Genomic DNA, 16,112 nt, shown 5'->3' with positions numbered 1-16,112 from the left:
CCGCTACAATCCTATCTGTGAATAAGACTCCTCTTTTTCTATCGCCAGAAAGGCTTGAGCTATGATAACAGTGTATCTCTTGGACGAATCAGACATTGCGTTGCCGCCCGACAATAAGCGGGTCCCGCGCAACGATGCGACCCGACGGTGCATTATCCGACATTAGTCTACGCAATGAGATACGACCAGAACAAGATAAATAGCAAAAGCATGTGTTATCTTTTCTTCTTTAGACCTACAAATATTACTTCTCCTCGTATCCCTCTTTGATCTTCAAATTTATCAAACGAAGCTTGCGACCCCTCTTCAAAAAACGCACATCTGCAAACTTATCTCCTTTGGTAGAAACTCAAAACTCTTCCAACGACAAGCATCTTTCAAAACAATATAAAATCATTTCAAGCAGCATGACTTGGCTACCAGGTTGGCAACGTTTGAACGTGGCCGTCGTGGGTGGTGGCATCGGTGGCATGTCAGTTGCGACTGCTCTACGCCGTGCAGGTCATGAGGTGACGATCTATGAAAGAAACGACTTTGCTGGTGAAGTGGGAGCTTCAGTCTCCTGTGCTGCTAATGGGACCCGCTGGCTGCATGAGTGGGAAGTAGACATTGCCAAAGGTGACCCCGTTACCCTTCGAGGTCTTATCAACCGGGACTGGAAGACCGGCGAGCCTGTCAGTGAGGTTAGCCTGGATGATTATGAAGAAAAATGGGGATATGTGTACTACATGTTCCACCGACAGCAGATGCACTCCATGCTGAAGGATGCAGCGTTGGGTGAAGGCAAGGGTACCCCAGCTAAGTTGATGGTGAACTACCGAGTGAGTTACAACTGAATTCCGATCCCCAAGCTGGAGGGTGGGCTTTTAACAAATGCTTCTAGTGCCGAGACGTTGATCTAGAGACCAACACTATTACTTTTGAAAACGGAGTCACTGTGAAACACGATCTGATCATCGGCGCCGACGGTATCGGATCGGCAGTTCGGGGCATTCTGGGTATTCACCCCGAAAAGCGTCTCTCAGACCAGACATGCTTGCACGCCAACGTTGATGCCGATGAAGCCGAGAAACTCGGACTCGTCAACTACTCCGAGCACAGTGCACTAGAATACTGGGGTGGCCAGGAAGGAAAGTGGGACAAGATCGTACTGTCGCCTTGCAATGGCGGAAAGCTCCTTTCGTACTACTGTTTCTTTCCTCGCGAGGAAGGCGATGTTTCCAACCAGGCATGGGGCTCAGAGGGCCGACCCGTTGAAGATCTCCTGAAGCACTACCCTCAGCTTGACAGGCAGGTTTTCAAGCACCTCGCCATCGGCAAGGAGATTCAGCCTTGGCGTCTCTGGGTCCACGATCCGTATCCTTACCTCCGACAAGGTAAAGTCTGTCTATTGGGCGATGCTGGACACCCGATGATGCCGCACCAAAGCCAGGGCGCTTGTATGGCTATCGAAGATGCGGCGGCGTTGGGGATTCTCTTCAGCAAGGAGTATTTCAATGGGAGAATTGAGGAGTCTCTTGCCGTTTACCAGGCGATTCGCCTTCCCCGTGTCACTCGGGTGCAGGCTGCTGCTGCGAAAGCAGCCTACAACATCAATGAGAGAATTGGTGAGTCCACACATTAGAAGGCAAACTTTGTATCAATTCCTGACTGTTACGTTCCAGGGTTCTCTGCAAACAAGAACATCGCCACTTACAAGGTTGAGGATCCGAAGAAGATCCTCACTCTTGAAGAGATGAACGCGTGAGTTACTCTGATATCAGTTGCCTCCCACTTTTGATACTAATGAGGTATGCAGCTATGATATGTATCGCGACATCGAGGAAAAGATAGCGGAAATGAAGGGTCTCAAATATGAGGACCGTTTCATCTGTGGACTGCCGATTGGTCTGAAGCTGGCAAGTGGGGTTATCGTCGGGGAATAATCTCAGGGCATTGAATGTAATTGTACGACTTCACGATCGACTCGACTGAGTCCAGTTTATTTCCAACGATCAAATCATACCTATGGCTCACAATTCATGATAAATAATATCTTTAATTATTATCTAGCATTGAAGAAAACCAAGGCCTAAGATGATTCATATCTAGACAGACTTGAGTTTAGTTGAGCTGTGCACCGGGTTGTATTGTCCCTCACAGGTGGATGCGATAGACTCAACCACCAATTAGTTAAAATTCAATTAAAAAGCACGATAATTAACAAGAATTCGAACATTCCAAGAAAACTGCCTAAGTGCCTAAATCCGATCGTACATGAATTTCCAGAAGTCTCTACTTCGTACACATCCACACCTCGGGGATAAATGCACCGAGAGACCGGGAACAGTTGACCCGGCCCTACCACAACGGTTATAGTGGCATATCGCAACGAACCCCGGAGCACCCGACCTGCAACCCATGGTCCAGCTTCGTATATTGTTCTCCCGAACTTGATGGCTTGCATTTGTGACGCGTCTCAATACCATACTGCCTAGTGTAACTACGATCGGAAATACATAGGAAAGTAGAGCTCAAAAAGTTCGATAAGATCAAATCCGAGATTTTGGATTATATACATAGAAAAAGCTGAATTTCATTTCTCGTCATTTTCAGGGTGCGTTTACGCGAACAGAGCATCGCCCAGACGGTAGTGGACGGTCTTGATCTGGGTGTAGTTCTCCAGGGCGTAGGAGCCGAGCTCACGGCCAATACCGGAAGACTTGAAGCCTCCGAATGGAGCCTGGTAGGAGATCATGTTGTAGTTATTGATCCAAACGGTACTGCGTGACATTAGTGATTGATTGATTCGGATGGGATTGGAGAATAGCTTACCCAGCCTTGAGGGCGTTGGAGACACGGATGGCAGTGTTGACGTTCTTGGTGTGGACACCAGCGGCGAGACCTGTAGCTGGAGTTAGTGCGGTGCTTCTTTTATTGGAGAGGTTTGGGCTGCATACCGTAGGTAGAGTCATTGCCGATCTTGATGGCCTCGGCCTCATCCTTGAACTTCTGGACAACGATGACGGGACCGAAGATCTCCTCCTGGGCGATCTTCATGTCGTTTGTGACATCAGTGAAGATGGTAGGCTGGATGAAGTAGCCCTCGGTACCGTGACGCTCACCACCCAGAGCAACGGTGGCACCCTCGTTCTTGCCGTGGTTGATGTACTCCATGATACGGTCGAACTGGAGCTGGGAAACCTGAGGACCCTGGAAAGTAGACTGCTCGAAGGGGTTGCCGAGCTGGTTCTTGGCGGCACGCTCCTTGAAGCGAGCGACGAACTTGTCGTGAATACCCTCCTGGACCAGCAGGCGGGAACCGGCACAGCAGCACTGGCCGTGGTTGTAGAAGATACCGAAGTTAGCCCAGGAGATGGCGTTGTCGATATCGGCATCGTCGAAGACAATGTTGGGAGACTTGCCGCCGAGCTCCAGAGTAACCTTCTTCAGGTTACTCTTGGCAGCAGCTTGGAGGATCATACGGCCGACAAGGGTGGAGCCGGTGAAAGCAACCTTGTCGATGTCCATGTGGCTGGAGATGGCGGCACCGGCAGTGCGTCCGAAGCCGGAGACGACGTTGATGACACCAGGGGGGAAGCCAGCCTCAACGATCAGCTTAGCGGCGTACAGACCAGACAGAGGAGTCTGCTCGGCAGTCTTAATAATGACGGTGTTACCGGCGGCGATGGCGGGACCGATCTTCCAGGCCCACATGAGGATGGGGAAGTTCCAAGGGATGATCTGACCGCAGACACCGATGGGCTCATGGCGGGTGTAGGAAAGAGTCTGGTTGTTGGTGTCGATGGTTTGACCGGTGATCTTGTCAGCCCAGCCACCGTAGTAGCGGAGGCAGTTAGCGGCGTTGGTGACATCGCCTTTGCCCAACATGATGGCCTTGCCGTTGTCGATGGCCTCGATAGCAGCCAGGGTCTCAATATCACGCTCGAAAAGGTCGGCAAGCTTGACAAGCATGCGGCCACGCTCGGAGGGAGTCACATCGTGCCAGGCACCCTCGAAGGCGGTACGGGCAGCTTTGACAGCAATGTCGATATCCTTCTCAGTGGCCTCGTGGACGGAGGTAATGACCTTCTCGTCAGTGGGGTTGATGGTCTCGAAGGTCTTGCCCTCGACACTCTTAACAAACTCGTTGTTGATGAACCTAAATTGACAAGCGGTTAGTTATATTTCGAAAAGATTGACGATAACAATGGGAAGAAAAGGAGCAAAAGGAGGTGAGGGGTAGTGAGGGGCACATACAAGCCCAAGGGCTGCTCGTAGGAGAGGTTGGGGGTCTTGATAGTAGTAGACAACGCCATAGTGAAGAATATGAGGTTAAAATGGGTATCTCGAATGGAAAGTAAAACGCGAAGGGAATTTGGGCGGGGGGGAAGCCTCTTATAAATCGACCAAACCCCTTCCCTTCATGCGGGGTTCGCAAAAAACGCCACTGTAACCCAGTGACTTGTCGGGTACGAGCGGGGCACGGCACAATACAGCATCGTCGTAAGTACCGTCTAAGTACTGCATACTCTGTCTATCAATGCAGCTAATCTTCTTTACTCCAGTACTTTGTTGCTTTTTAATTCCCTTAATTCCTGACCTTGTATCTAGCCCCACATAGTTACCTTTCCCCCCCTTCTTCTACCTTTCCTAAAATTAGGTTGCATCTTTCGAACCGAGGCACCCCTCACCTAGACCAGAGCATCGAATACCCTTCCGCGAATGAAAATGATATTGTAAGCCATGACTGCATTGAAACCTTGGTCACTCGGCATGTCGGTGGGTTAATGGAGGGGTGAGTGGGCCAGATATGATCATCGTGATGTTATTTGCCTGCGGACCAACATCTGTCCGGTTCCAGTGGGGAAAGCAATTTGTCTCCGGTATTCGTTCCGCCCTGCAGAGAGCTCGGGTGGAGCTAACACGAATTTTCGGTTCTTTCGATTTCACTGATTCACTGATCGGCCGAGAAAAGTCAGCTGATCTTCAATTGAACCCTTTTGAACCCTTTTGTATTCCGTGAATATGCGCAGAGATCAAGTTACGGCAGACTTGTCCCACCGCCTACCTAATACAGTGATTAGGTCAACTTAGTAATCCATTTTGAATCTTTGCCACTTTGTGGCCTTCGCTACTATTATGTACTTCCACAAGAGCAATCAAGCGCCTGATATCTTTCAATGTTTGCTAGCGAAATAATTCTCTCATTGTTGATACCATTTCAGTAGTGCCATCAAATGACCGATTGAAACGTCAACCTACTTGTCTTTTGAATGCCATCTAGTATAGTCACTCGATCTGTCTTTGATCAAAGATACTTTAACTATACCACAAATCGGGAAACATCCACACCTTAACATTCGCCGGTTTATTCAGCCAAATTGTCTACAGCTTTCCACGATTCAGGAAACGGGTGGGCAGATCGACATGCCGTGACCGAAGGTATTCCGCCACATTCTTCCCCAAAAAGTCCACTGTGGTCGTGACCCCAACACCCCGGTCGAGCAGGTTGCGGAAGAGAAAATGGACCGCTTGAAGTCCGGGAAGCTCAAAACGCTCGATGGCCAGCTGCGGCTGCTGACGGGCGTCATCCCCAAGAAGCTCACGTGCTGCGTCTATCGACAACAGAGTTCGCAACCATAAATATTCATCACGATGACGGACCCAGAGGCCACAGTTGGCATCAGAGCCTTTGTCTCCTGAGCGGGCATGAACAATCCATCCAAGTGGACCACGGACCGTCGGGCCGAACTCCTTCGATTCCACACCTTTATTGGAAATTGTGACAGCCTGTGAAGGTTGACGGGAAGGGTATGTCTTAGTCCTTGATGGAGGCGGGATGTCAAGTACTTGGGTGCTTGCAGTTGGTTTCCAGGGCAAGTGGACTTGATGCTGAACAGACGTTTGCGGAAGAAGAGTTACGTAATATTCAAAGACTGGCCTGGGGAAGCCCTGGCGCATGTCCAGGTGGAAAGTGGCTCCTGGGTAGCCCTGCATGATGTTGTCTGACACAAGTTTTATAAAATTCTTCGGCCCGAGAGCGTCCGCATCTCGTGCTTGTGCCACGATTCGAAGGGGCACAGTGGCGCGATTTTGGGTACTTGCATCTGGCAGATTCGAACCAAGCAAGTCAAATTTGAGAGATGTGAATCGATTGGCAGAGGGGGCAAGCAGTCTTCGGATCTGGGTCTCGAGCATTCGAGCCTTGTCTTCGATATCAAGCCCAGTCAAGAACCACCATACTTCAGCTTGGAATCCTCCGCGGGCTGTGATGCCAACTTTTGTGGTGGGAGGGGGTGGTCCTGATCGGACACCTCGTACAGCAACTCGATTGATACCTCGCTGCTCGAAGTGAATGCCATCTATGATGGCGGTTACATCTGAGTTGTAGTACCACGGCCCTTGAATCTCATACAATAATTGAGAAGTGCAAGTATCCACAGTAACGATACCACCGGTCGCATGGGCCTGCTTGGTGATCACGACATCGCCCTCGGCGGAGATCTCAGCGATCGGATATCCGATATCCGCCCAGCCATCACCATCACCATCATGCTCCAAAACTTTGAAGCCAGTGAAATTACCACCGCAGACATAATTGCTGCATTCAATGAGATGACCTGCAACGAAAGCATTCGCTAACTTGTCCAAATCATCACGCTGCCAGCCATGGTACCAGTAGGCAGCACCGATCACAGGCGAGGCATCCGATACTCGACCACAGAGCACAATATCAGCCCCTTCGGCGAGAGCAGCAGCAATCCCCAGTCCACCGAGATAACACTGCGCATATATAGGCTCAAAATTCCAATCAGCCAAACGCTCATTCGTATAGATGTTCCGAAATTCAGATTGGCCACCAGAAAGAGCCGTCTGGATAGTAGGCAATACCTCATCGCCAGTGACGTAAGCTACCTGTAGTGCCTAATTAATACCAAAGTCAACAAGGGAATCATTATTCTCACCTTCAAATCAAGACCTTTCGAATGCACCATTTGCGAAACAGCATCAAAGAGACCTTTCGTGTCACACACACCCGCATTCACAGCGACTTTGATGCCATATTTGGCTATATCGCCCAAAGCCGGTTCCAATGCCTCAAGGAACGACAAATCGTACGCTGGCATTGCATTCAAATCCTGATCCATCCGCCGACCTGCGAAAGTAGCCATATTGAATTCGCTCATGAAATCAGCGATAATCACATCCACCGGATCGGTTGGATACTGTCGGGCAAATTCAGCGATGGCATGGCGCCGGTCTGAAGCAGAGCCTGAGGCACCTGAGATGGTTCAGCTTATGTTGTATGGATTGTCGAGAGATTTAGTAATTTACCTGCAATTCGAATGGGTCTACCAGTGAATGTCATGGTGATGGGGAATTATTGGCCTTCAATTAGGCGTTGGTAGGGATAAAGAAATACATTATCAAGGAGATGGATGATCGCCGGTGTTGCACGGCCGAGGCAACTCGGTCCTGATAATGCGGGGTTAGGATCTGATAATGAATGTAGGTGCATATACTTCACGCTTGCCCAGGTGGGGATCGGTTTTTTTTTTTTGCATTGATTCCGAGAATGAAGGGTACTATTGTTGTGACTTCATAATTGATGACCTTAAATTTGCAAGGCTGATCAAACCAACATCTGTCTTCACCCTCGGTATGCATGGATACAAACAAACTTCGTCTACAATTGAGTCAACTAGATTTTAGTCACTTCCAAGCTTGCAAAGCTAATTCAGAACAACTTTAAATTTGCAAGTCATTGGCTTATGAAGTTCATTTCTTAATTATGCAGTCGTAAGAGTCATATCAGAACGGTAAAGAAAGTCACCGCTAGCTTAATAAAGGATGTATTACTCACGCCGGCTCAAAGGCAGAGTCCGAGTCATCGTCCTCACTGATACTCAGCTTGCGCGTTGTGCGCGTGGACCGAGCAGACCGGGGTAGACTGGCCTGCGAGCCAACAAAATCGAGGGTGGTTTGGGTCTGTTGTGTTGGCTTGGAGGATTTAGCAGCTGCTCGACGGGAAGCAGAGGCACCAACAGTAGCGGAAGATGGAGCCGGCGAGGCTGCTATACGTCCACCACGGCCACGAGCAGGGGCTCTCGCTCCACGTGCCCGCCCTCTTGTAGTCGTTACGCGAGGCTGCTTGACAAACAAAGCTTGCGAGTCATCATCATCTGAAATAACATGGGCTGGCTCCTCGTCGTCATCTAACATGATAACATCGTCGGCCGATTCCTCGTCAGAGATGGCCTGTGCTTTACGCGCTCTGGATGGGGCAGCAGCTTTGGCGGCGCCTCGTGTACTGGTGGTTGCACCTCGGCCACGACCCCTTCCCTTGCCACGGGTTGAGTTTGCTGCAGCACGACTGCGAGCTGAGGCGGGACCATCCTCGCCCGCTTCCTCTTCGACTGGATCCACTTCATGATCCGAATGAATAAGAGCGCCAGGCTGATCCTCCCATGAGCCGTCAAACTCGCTGTCCCAGCCATCCGGCTTGGGCTTGAACCGCTTTTTACCACGGTTGGTGCGTTTTTTCACGCCTTTGGAGAAAAGGTCTTCCATCTGAGTGCGGTACTTTTCCATGGCTGTAACCAAAGAGCTCTGGACCCCTTCTTCATCATCCATCTCATCGTCATCCTGGTCCAAAGCCATTAGATGTTTGACTTGGTTCTCCAAGGACTCATTCACAAACATTTCCATGGCGTGCTTGTCATCCTTGTCAATAAATTGAGCAACGGCATCGCCAAATGTATTTTGTGGGAGGATACTTAGTGACTGTGATGCGAGGAATTCTTTGACAAGTTGATCCACCTTGACGGTATCCAGACCGGTTAGGTGCGACACAGTTGCTTCATCAGTCGCACCGGCCTTTCGCGTAGAGGCACCCTTCTTCTTGCGGTGGAACTGCACCACGTCATTAACATTGGCAACCTTTCCCACAAATCGATTAGAAAACCTCTGCGGATTCTCACACTCGTAGCTCCCGCCCTCCGGCGTAGAGATCTCGACACGGAGTCGGACGAGCGGAAGGGGCATCTCTTTAACCTCGCCGTCTTCGTCAGTTTCGCCATTCACTTCTAGCCAGGCTTCCTTGGCTTCTTCTATCAATTCTTCAACGATCTCCATGAGAAGCCGAGTCACCTCGGTTCGATTGTTCTCTTTGCGGGCCAACTTTTGGGCCCCCTTTTCTTCGGACAACACAATCTCTCGCATCACAAATGGCCGCACGGTTTTCAACGGAATTGGCTCACATTTGAATTCCCGACCAGTGATACTCATGATGGAGACTTGTTTTGTTACTGCCTCCCCGATTGCCAGGGATGTAGCAACAGAAGATCCCGGCTGCATAACATGAAAATTCATATCTGGATTAAGTCGGGGATTGATCAGACATTCGTGCTCGTGGCCCCAGAGGATGAAGTCCATGAACCCAGGCAGGAATGTTTCTGGTAAGTAACCAGTCTCAGTGTATTTGTGGTGGTTTTGATGTACGGACATCAGATTGAACCAGTCGCCCTTTTGGACAGATGGTTGGAAAAATTTCACTTTGCCATCACGGAAAGTGCGGTGCAAGCGCTCATCACGAACATTACTCATTCCGTACAAAGCCAGCTTAGTTCGTCCCTTCTGAAGGAGAACTGGCTTGATCTCGATGTTATCCGCCTCTGGTGTCCTTCCGTAGTAGTTGAGGAGACCAGAAACCTGCAAAAGATCAAGAGCTGCGAGATGACCCTCACCCGATGGATCATCATGGTTGCCGTGGATGGAGAAAATAGGAATGGCGATGTTCATATCCAAGTCTTCGTAATTGACATGATTGAAGGCGCCTTCGAAATTCTCACTTGCATCACTGAGCAACTCCAGCTCACAGGGTTTATCTCCAAAGCAGTTCATTCGGATTGATCGCATCACTTGGTACATGGACTTTCTTGATGGCTTGTTCTCGTGGAATAAGTCTCCCGCCAACAACACCATGTCCACATCGCGTTCCTTAGCAAGACACATAATTTCGTGAAAGGTCTTCCAGCTGTCATCACCCCGGATAGGATCTCTCTCATTGTAACCGACATGATTATCAGTCGAGATGAGAATGCGGATAGTATCCGCATCTACGTAGATCAGTAAATTGAACTATTCGGCAATCTTTCTGGACAGGCTTACCATTAATCCCTGGCATTTTGTATAAATCCCAGGTAACTTCCTTGGTCAACAAAACCGATATCACAATGTATTGGAAGTGAGGTCATGGCGAAGATGCAAGATCAAAGACACGTAAAAGCGCGTCATCACGTGATACGACGCGTTGGTTGCCTGCAGCAAATGAAACTCATACTTTGGAGTCGCAGAAGTGGATAATTAAGGGGATATTTATGAGTCATTATGTTTCAATCAGATCGTAAGAAAGCTGAAATTCTATTAAACCAAGAACTGTAGTATTTATCAATATAATTTGAAAATTCTATTCACTCGAGATTATTAACTTTGCTGATTGGCCGCTCCCGGTCGCTTTTCGCCTCCATTCGGTCCTTGTACTTCTTCTCCTCCGCAACGCCTCACTTCGCACGTTCTACTCTCTTCAACTCGCAATACAACGCCTCGACTGATCCAGGTTTGTTGCTGGCTCAGTCGCTTTACTCCGATTTCATCCCAAGTCCTTTTTATGCACTCCGAGCCCACTGCCGTATCAGAAAAGACATCTTTCCGTGATTCACCCCCCTCGAATCTTAGTTTTACCCAGCATGGAAATGATCCTGAAGTCGGCCCAGTCTCTGGTCTTCTCCAAGAAGAGAAGTCTGGAGACTCGGCAGTGCCGGACTTGGCGGCTCTCGCAGAGAACTACGCGCCCTTGAGCGATGTAGGCGATGCGGCTTCAACCCCGCCCTCGGCCCAACGGGTGAGCGAGTATGAGAATGCTGGGACTTCAGGAAGGAAATGTGCAGAGCTTGGATCTTCGATTCTGACCAGTCGTCACTCTCAAATTCCACTGGAAACACTACCAAATGGTATGCAAACACCACCCAGATCATTATCTTCTACAACCTTGTCTAACAACTACGTGAAGAGGTTCTTACCCACATCTTGTCGCATTTGCCCCCGCAATCTCTCTCGGCGATCACCTTGGTATCTCATCGGTTCCATGCACTCGTGACGACCCCACATGCCTGGAGGATCGCCTTCTCTCGTTTCTTCCCAGGCCCCCAAAGCCTGGTGGATGCGCACCTGGCCAACCAAGATGATTTGGCTTCGGATAGACGGTATTTCGCGCGGCTGACGGCGCTCGCATCCTGGCGCAGTGAGTATATTCTACGTACACGTCTGATGCGATCGTTGTCGCGAGGCAAACCCGCGGATTTCCAGCCATCTAAAAAGCAGGGCACCGTTCGCACGACAACCGCGCGTAATGGTAGTGCTGTCGCAACCTATACTTCGCAGTTGGTGCTCCCAGTGAGCCATATCCATGGATCCTTCAACACTTCCAAAAAGGAACCGAGTTTCATCCATGGCTCATCTGAGCAGGGCATCGCCTCGTCCAGTAACCCGTCCAATGTGAAAGTGGGCACTTGGGGATTGTCAGATCACCAGATGTTCCGGCACTTTGCCGACATGTTTCCTGGAGATGCACCGTATGGTCTTGGGGCTGGGGATATGGTCGGCACCTCCAATTCCATGGATGTGAGCCAACCTTACGGCATGATCTATGGCGAGGGATGCCCGCTAGGTCGCAGCTACTTCATCTCATCCACGGAGCAGCGCGGCCGGTTCTTGGGGATTTCAGATTTGAGTTCTCAGCCCAAGCTTGGTATCCCCGCTATGAACACGATCCCCCATGCCGTCTGCTCAGTGTGGATTGCCAAATCGGCTTCGATCCTCAAGACGACTGGAGGTCTTATTGCCATGATGTCAGGTTCTTCTGCCGGAGTACTCACATCGTACGCGCTGGGCCCTCATCCAACATACGAGAGGCGGTACGAGATAGGGCAGGTAACTGCTAGATGGGTACTGTGCCCAGGTGTACCTATCATCGCAATTGCTGTCGATGATAGTTACTCCCCGAGACGTCACTCCCGCCGGCGGATCTGGGCTGTTGCTCTGAACGCGCTTGGTGAAATCTATTATCTCACTGACATTCCACGGCAACAAGATATCCCGGCAACGACTAAATTGAACGCCGAAGAGCTTGACGAACTCGCCTGGAAGACTGGTCGTACGGTGCGCTGGGAACTTGTTGAAGAGAGTCGGCGCACCGCTCGTCCAGACCCTTTTAACCGGGAGCTCGTCGATGGGAGCTACACTCCGCGATCTTCGTCGAATTCCATGCATCTCGATGAGCATCAAATTGCCGCAGAAACCAAGGAAATTGAAAATTTCATGTCCTTCAGACCGAAGCATTTCCGTAAGGTTTGCGAAGGCTGGAATATGCGGCGTGACCTGCAAGTTGATTTTGCTGGTGATGATGGATGTGGATCTGGAGAGTCGGTGATTGTTGTCGCCCGAGGCACCGATGAAACCGAGAAAGCATCCGTTCGAAGATATGTTCGAGCTCCGTCCAAATTTGCCTTGAAATCATCACCAGGAACGCCAGGTCAGGAGCAGCCTCGCTCTCTCTTTGGTGGGCCAGTTGGTGCTTCAACTCCGACAAGCGCTCCAGCCTCTCGATCGTCGGGTTGCCTGAACGATGTGTCTGGAAAGACTGATTGGAGAATCTCGAATTTTGTGTTTGATGATCGCAAGTCTATTGAGGTGACCACTACCGCGTTGGATAGCTCTCTGTTTGCGACCATAACCGCCGATGAAGATCCTTTGCTAGCCATGTCCGGGAGCTCATTTTCATCCGCAACATCCTCGCCCATGTTGCCACATATGGATCAACCGCGGACAAGCCTCGAGGTTCCTGGACAGAGGGCAAGATACCTAGCTGTGGGAACAGCGACCGGCACGGTGTATGTCTGGAATATTCGCGCATTGCCAGCGAATAACCCAGGTGTCATAAACTCCGTTTCTCCACTCAGAATTATCCAGACCGACTCGCCTCAAATCTCTTGCGTGGCACTGACATCGTTATACTTGGTTCACGGTGGCAATGACGGCCTCGTTCAGGCTTGGGATCCCTTGGCTTCTTCCACGCGCCCAATTCGTACGATCAACTCTCGTTTTTCATCTCGGGCTCGCCGCCGACTGGTTCAGGCGGAAGCCACAACGCTCGGCGTAGGGAATAACTTCTTCGCTACGGGTGCCATCTGTTTGGACCCCGACCCAACGGTCCTCCGAGGTATGGTATCCCTTGGTACCCATCTTCGATACTGGTCGTACAGTTCATCTAGTGCCGATCAGTATAAGGGCACCAAGCGCCAGCTTCGGCGCGGTCTTCGCGGTAGCAACGGGGCCGGTAGTGGGCAACGTTTCACTCCCAGTGGAAGGGGAGCAATCTATGACTTTATTGAAGACGAACAAATGGAAATCAAGCGACAGGAAATTGAAGATGCCAAGGAACGAGCCCATCTCAGTGCACGTTTCGGAATCGATCTCCTCGGGCCCGACATTGATGAAGAGCAACTTCTCCTCTACGCTCAACTTTTGAGCCAGGAAACTCACAGTGGAGCCGATACGCAAAAGCGCGACGAGACCGCTATTGCAAGCTCTGTAGGTACTTCTATTAGTGATCCAACCGGACCTAATTCCTGTGCTTTCGACGTGTCGTCTTCTTCATCACCATATCAAGATCCCGCAGACGATATCGATGATGATTTGGCTGAAGCTATTCGTTTGAGTCTTCTCGATGAAACGGCTACTACTACACCTCCGATTGACCTTACGCCGTCTATCCCGATTAAATACGCTAAGGGCGTAAGGCGACGCTCTTTCTCCCCGTCTTCGCCGATGGCGGGTCCCGAGAGTAGTCAGCAGAAAGAGATGGATGATCTTGAGTTTGCAATTCAACTCAGCTTGGCTGAGGATCAAAGTCGCGATGCGCAAGAGTGGGAGGAATTCCCTGCTCTTGCTTCGGGGCACATGCCCTCTTCCCAATCTTCTGGCAAGGGAAAGGGCAAAGCGAGGGCGATTTAACATCGTGTTTTCGCTAAAGAAATTCGGACTGGTGTATATCTGCACATGTCGCATTTTTGTCACATTTTGTCATTTCGTTTGTATTTCTTCCGGAGGGGTTTTTTTTGCTGGGTTAGATTTAGACTCGAATATATTTTGTTTCAACTACACAACCTGCAAGATAGAATGAAAGAAAGGACTCGGAAAATACGGTAATGTATTTCAGTCATGGAAAAAGACATTCATTGTTCAACACACCAATCATGTGCAAGAAACTATAAAAAAAAACAGAACCAATCATTCACAAGAATCCGGCCAAAGAAGGAAAAACAGGCGTTGAAGGGAAGCCAATATATCTATACTCTTTCATCTATCCTCGCCACACCTTACATCAAAGAAGCAAGCAGCATGAAGAAGCCGCTGATACCACCAAGAGCAACGGGAGCGCTGTTGACCATTGCGGCGTTCTTCGTAGAGGAAGAAGTTGCAGTGGACGACGAAGACGAAGAGGTACCACTAGGACCAGCAGACTCGCCGTCACTCAGAACCTTGAATGCGAGACCAGTAATCTTGGCACCAGTGTAGTCGTACACGGTTTGGGAGAGAGTGGTGCTGGTGACAGACACGACAGAGCCGGTGGGGGCGTCGGGCAGACCGCTCTTAATGTAGTCGGAGACCTTGGAGGGAGCCTCGGGCAGGTCCCAAGCATTGTAGAAGGATCCGGAGGTAATGAGGCTAGCAGCACAGTTAGGAGCCTCAGCGCTAGTCTGGGTCTTGTTAGCAGTCTGGATGCGGTCCATATCGATCTTGGCGAACTGTTTCTTGAGGTTGTCGAAATCGACCAGGGTGGTGACGACGGAGGAGCTGTTAATGTTGACAAGACCGTACTCGTTATCCTCCTCAGTCCACTCGTACACGAGACCACCGGAGAAAGCTTGGGTCATGTCCTCGCCGTACAGAGCCTGGACCTCGGTGAAGGTACGGGGCTTGACCTCGTTACATCCGTACTCGGAGAAGAAGACGGGCAGGGTGGCGTTGGAGAAGTCCTCGGTCAGAACATTGTATCCGGACGAGGTGTAAGAAGCATCACCACACCAGGAGTAAGAGTTCAGACCGAAGAAGTCGAGAGTAGACTCAGTTGAGTTGCTGAGGTTGCACTCAAAATAGGCGGCAGTGTCCATGAGGATATCACGGATATCAGCAGCAGAGTAACCAACAGGGATGGTGCGGTCGACATTGTTCTTGATGTACTCCTTCATATCACGAACAACAGCACGAACGTAGGCGGGAGCGCTCCAGGTAGCATCCTCGTTGATGACCTCGTTACCAGCAAAGAAACCGAGGACGTTATCGAAAGCCTTAAAGGCCTCGATAACACCGAACACCTGCTTGTAGTAACCGGCGTTGTAGCTGTTCCAGGGCTCTGCTCGGTTCAGCGAGCCAGTGGAATAGGGGGAGTTGACATCGAGGATCATATAGATGCCGGCCGCATTGAAGATGGAAGCGCACTCGTTGTGGTCGAGGGTGGGTTCAATGTTGTAAACACGGATAGTGTTCACCTGGCAGGAATTAATACGAGCGCATTTTCGTTCGCAAGTCTGCACTTACACCCAGTTGCTGCATAAGAGTAGCATCACGGAGACAGGCATCGGGCTGGCTCAGGGGATCCTGCTTGCCGTTGAAGGCGGATTGACCACCGGGCTGGTAGCTGTGCGGGTGTCAGTTGGGGTCTTGATGAGACTTGATGGGTAGATATCGTACTCTACGCCAATGATCTGGAAACGCTCCTTGGTTTCAGAATTGACAAAGTCCTTGCCATCCACCTCAAGAGTGGTGACAGCGGCGGCGGTACCCATCAGGGCACAGGCAGCCGTAAGCACACGGCCGTAAGACTGTATAGCGTCAGCGTCAAAAATTCCATCCACATCCAGATTCATATAGGTTTTTCTATAAGTTTCTCTCTTTCTGGGCATCGGGCTGCACGTACGAAAACCATAATGATGCGATCGAAGAGTATATATGTATCGAAAACAAGGAAACCTGGAAACGATTGGGAAGTATAGATTGGGGAGAGCGAA

The 16,112-nt window shown here is 50.2% G+C and overlaps 6 protein-coding genes across 6 annotated transcripts; 2 read left to right on the top strand and 4 right to left on the bottom strand.

Annotated features, from left to right (window-relative positions):
• Positions 1-407: 407 nt before the first annotated feature.
• Positions 408-1,925, top strand: N7520_003066 (FAD-dependent oxidoreductase; the record flags this gene model as incomplete). The annotated part of the gene is made up of 4 exons (XM_057137001.1): positions 408-821; positions 884-1,607; positions 1,665-1,743; positions 1,799-1,925. 4 exons carry the CDS (start codon positions 408-410, stop codon positions 1,923-1,925), a joined length of 1,344 nt encoding a protein of 447 aa, XP_056999687.1.
• Positions 1,926-2,602: 677 nt separating this feature from the next.
• On the bottom strand, positions 2,603-4,298 carry N7520_003065 (aldehyde dehydrogenase family protein; the record flags this gene model as incomplete). Its single annotated transcript, XM_057137000.1, has 4 exons — positions 2,603-2,762; positions 2,815-2,884; positions 2,940-4,141; positions 4,240-4,298. The coding sequence occupies 4 exons, from the start codon at positions 4,296-4,298 to the stop codon at positions 2,603-2,605; spliced, it is 1,491 nt and encodes a 496-aa protein (XP_056999686.1).
• A 1,069-nt stretch (positions 4,299-5,367) lies between these two features.
• N7520_003064 (acyclic terpene utilization AtuA family protein) lies at positions 5,368-7,351 on the bottom strand (the record flags this gene model as incomplete). The annotated part of the gene is made up of 3 exons (XM_057136999.1): positions 5,368-6,897; positions 6,948-7,264; positions 7,318-7,351. 3 exons carry the CDS (start codon positions 7,349-7,351, stop codon positions 5,368-5,370), a joined length of 1,881 nt encoding a protein of 626 aa, XP_056999685.1.
• A 491-nt stretch (positions 7,352-7,842) lies between these two features.
• Positions 7,843-10,168, bottom strand: N7520_003063 (MRX complex nuclease subunit; the record flags this gene model as incomplete). The annotated part of the gene is made up of 2 exons (XM_057136998.1): positions 7,843-10,100; positions 10,153-10,168. 2 exons carry the CDS (start codon positions 10,166-10,168, stop codon positions 7,843-7,845), a joined length of 2,274 nt encoding a protein of 757 aa, XP_056999684.1.
• Positions 10,169-10,651: 483 nt separating this feature from the next.
• On the top strand, positions 10,652-14,055 carry N7520_003062 (F-box and WD domain protein; the record flags this gene model as incomplete). The annotated part of the gene is made up of 2 exons (XM_057136997.1): positions 10,652-10,994; positions 11,054-14,055. 2 exons carry the CDS (start codon positions 10,652-10,654, stop codon positions 14,053-14,055), a joined length of 3,345 nt encoding a protein of 1,114 aa, XP_056999683.1.
• Positions 14,056-14,420: 365 nt separating this feature from the next.
• On the bottom strand, positions 14,421-16,030 carry gel2 (1,3-beta-glucanosyltransferase gel2; the record flags this gene model as incomplete). The annotated part of the gene is made up of 4 exons (XM_057136996.1): positions 14,421-15,593; positions 15,643-15,742; positions 15,796-15,926; positions 16,022-16,030. The coding sequence occupies 4 exons, from the start codon at positions 16,028-16,030 to the stop codon at positions 14,421-14,423; spliced, it is 1,413 nt and encodes a 470-aa protein (XP_056999682.1).
• Between the last annotated feature and the right edge of the window lie 82 nt (positions 16,031-16,112).

The sequence above is a fragment of the Penicillium odoratum genome (genome assembly GCF_028828045.1).
Source record: "Penicillium odoratum strain IBT 22623 chromosome Unknown utg000002l_segment0_segment0, whole genome shotgun sequence".
NCBI lineage: Eukaryota > Fungi > Ascomycota > Eurotiomycetes > Eurotiales > Aspergillaceae > Penicillium > Penicillium odoratum.
Note: the sequence above shows the minus strand (reverse complement) of the source record. Positions and strands in the feature narration are given on the sequence as shown.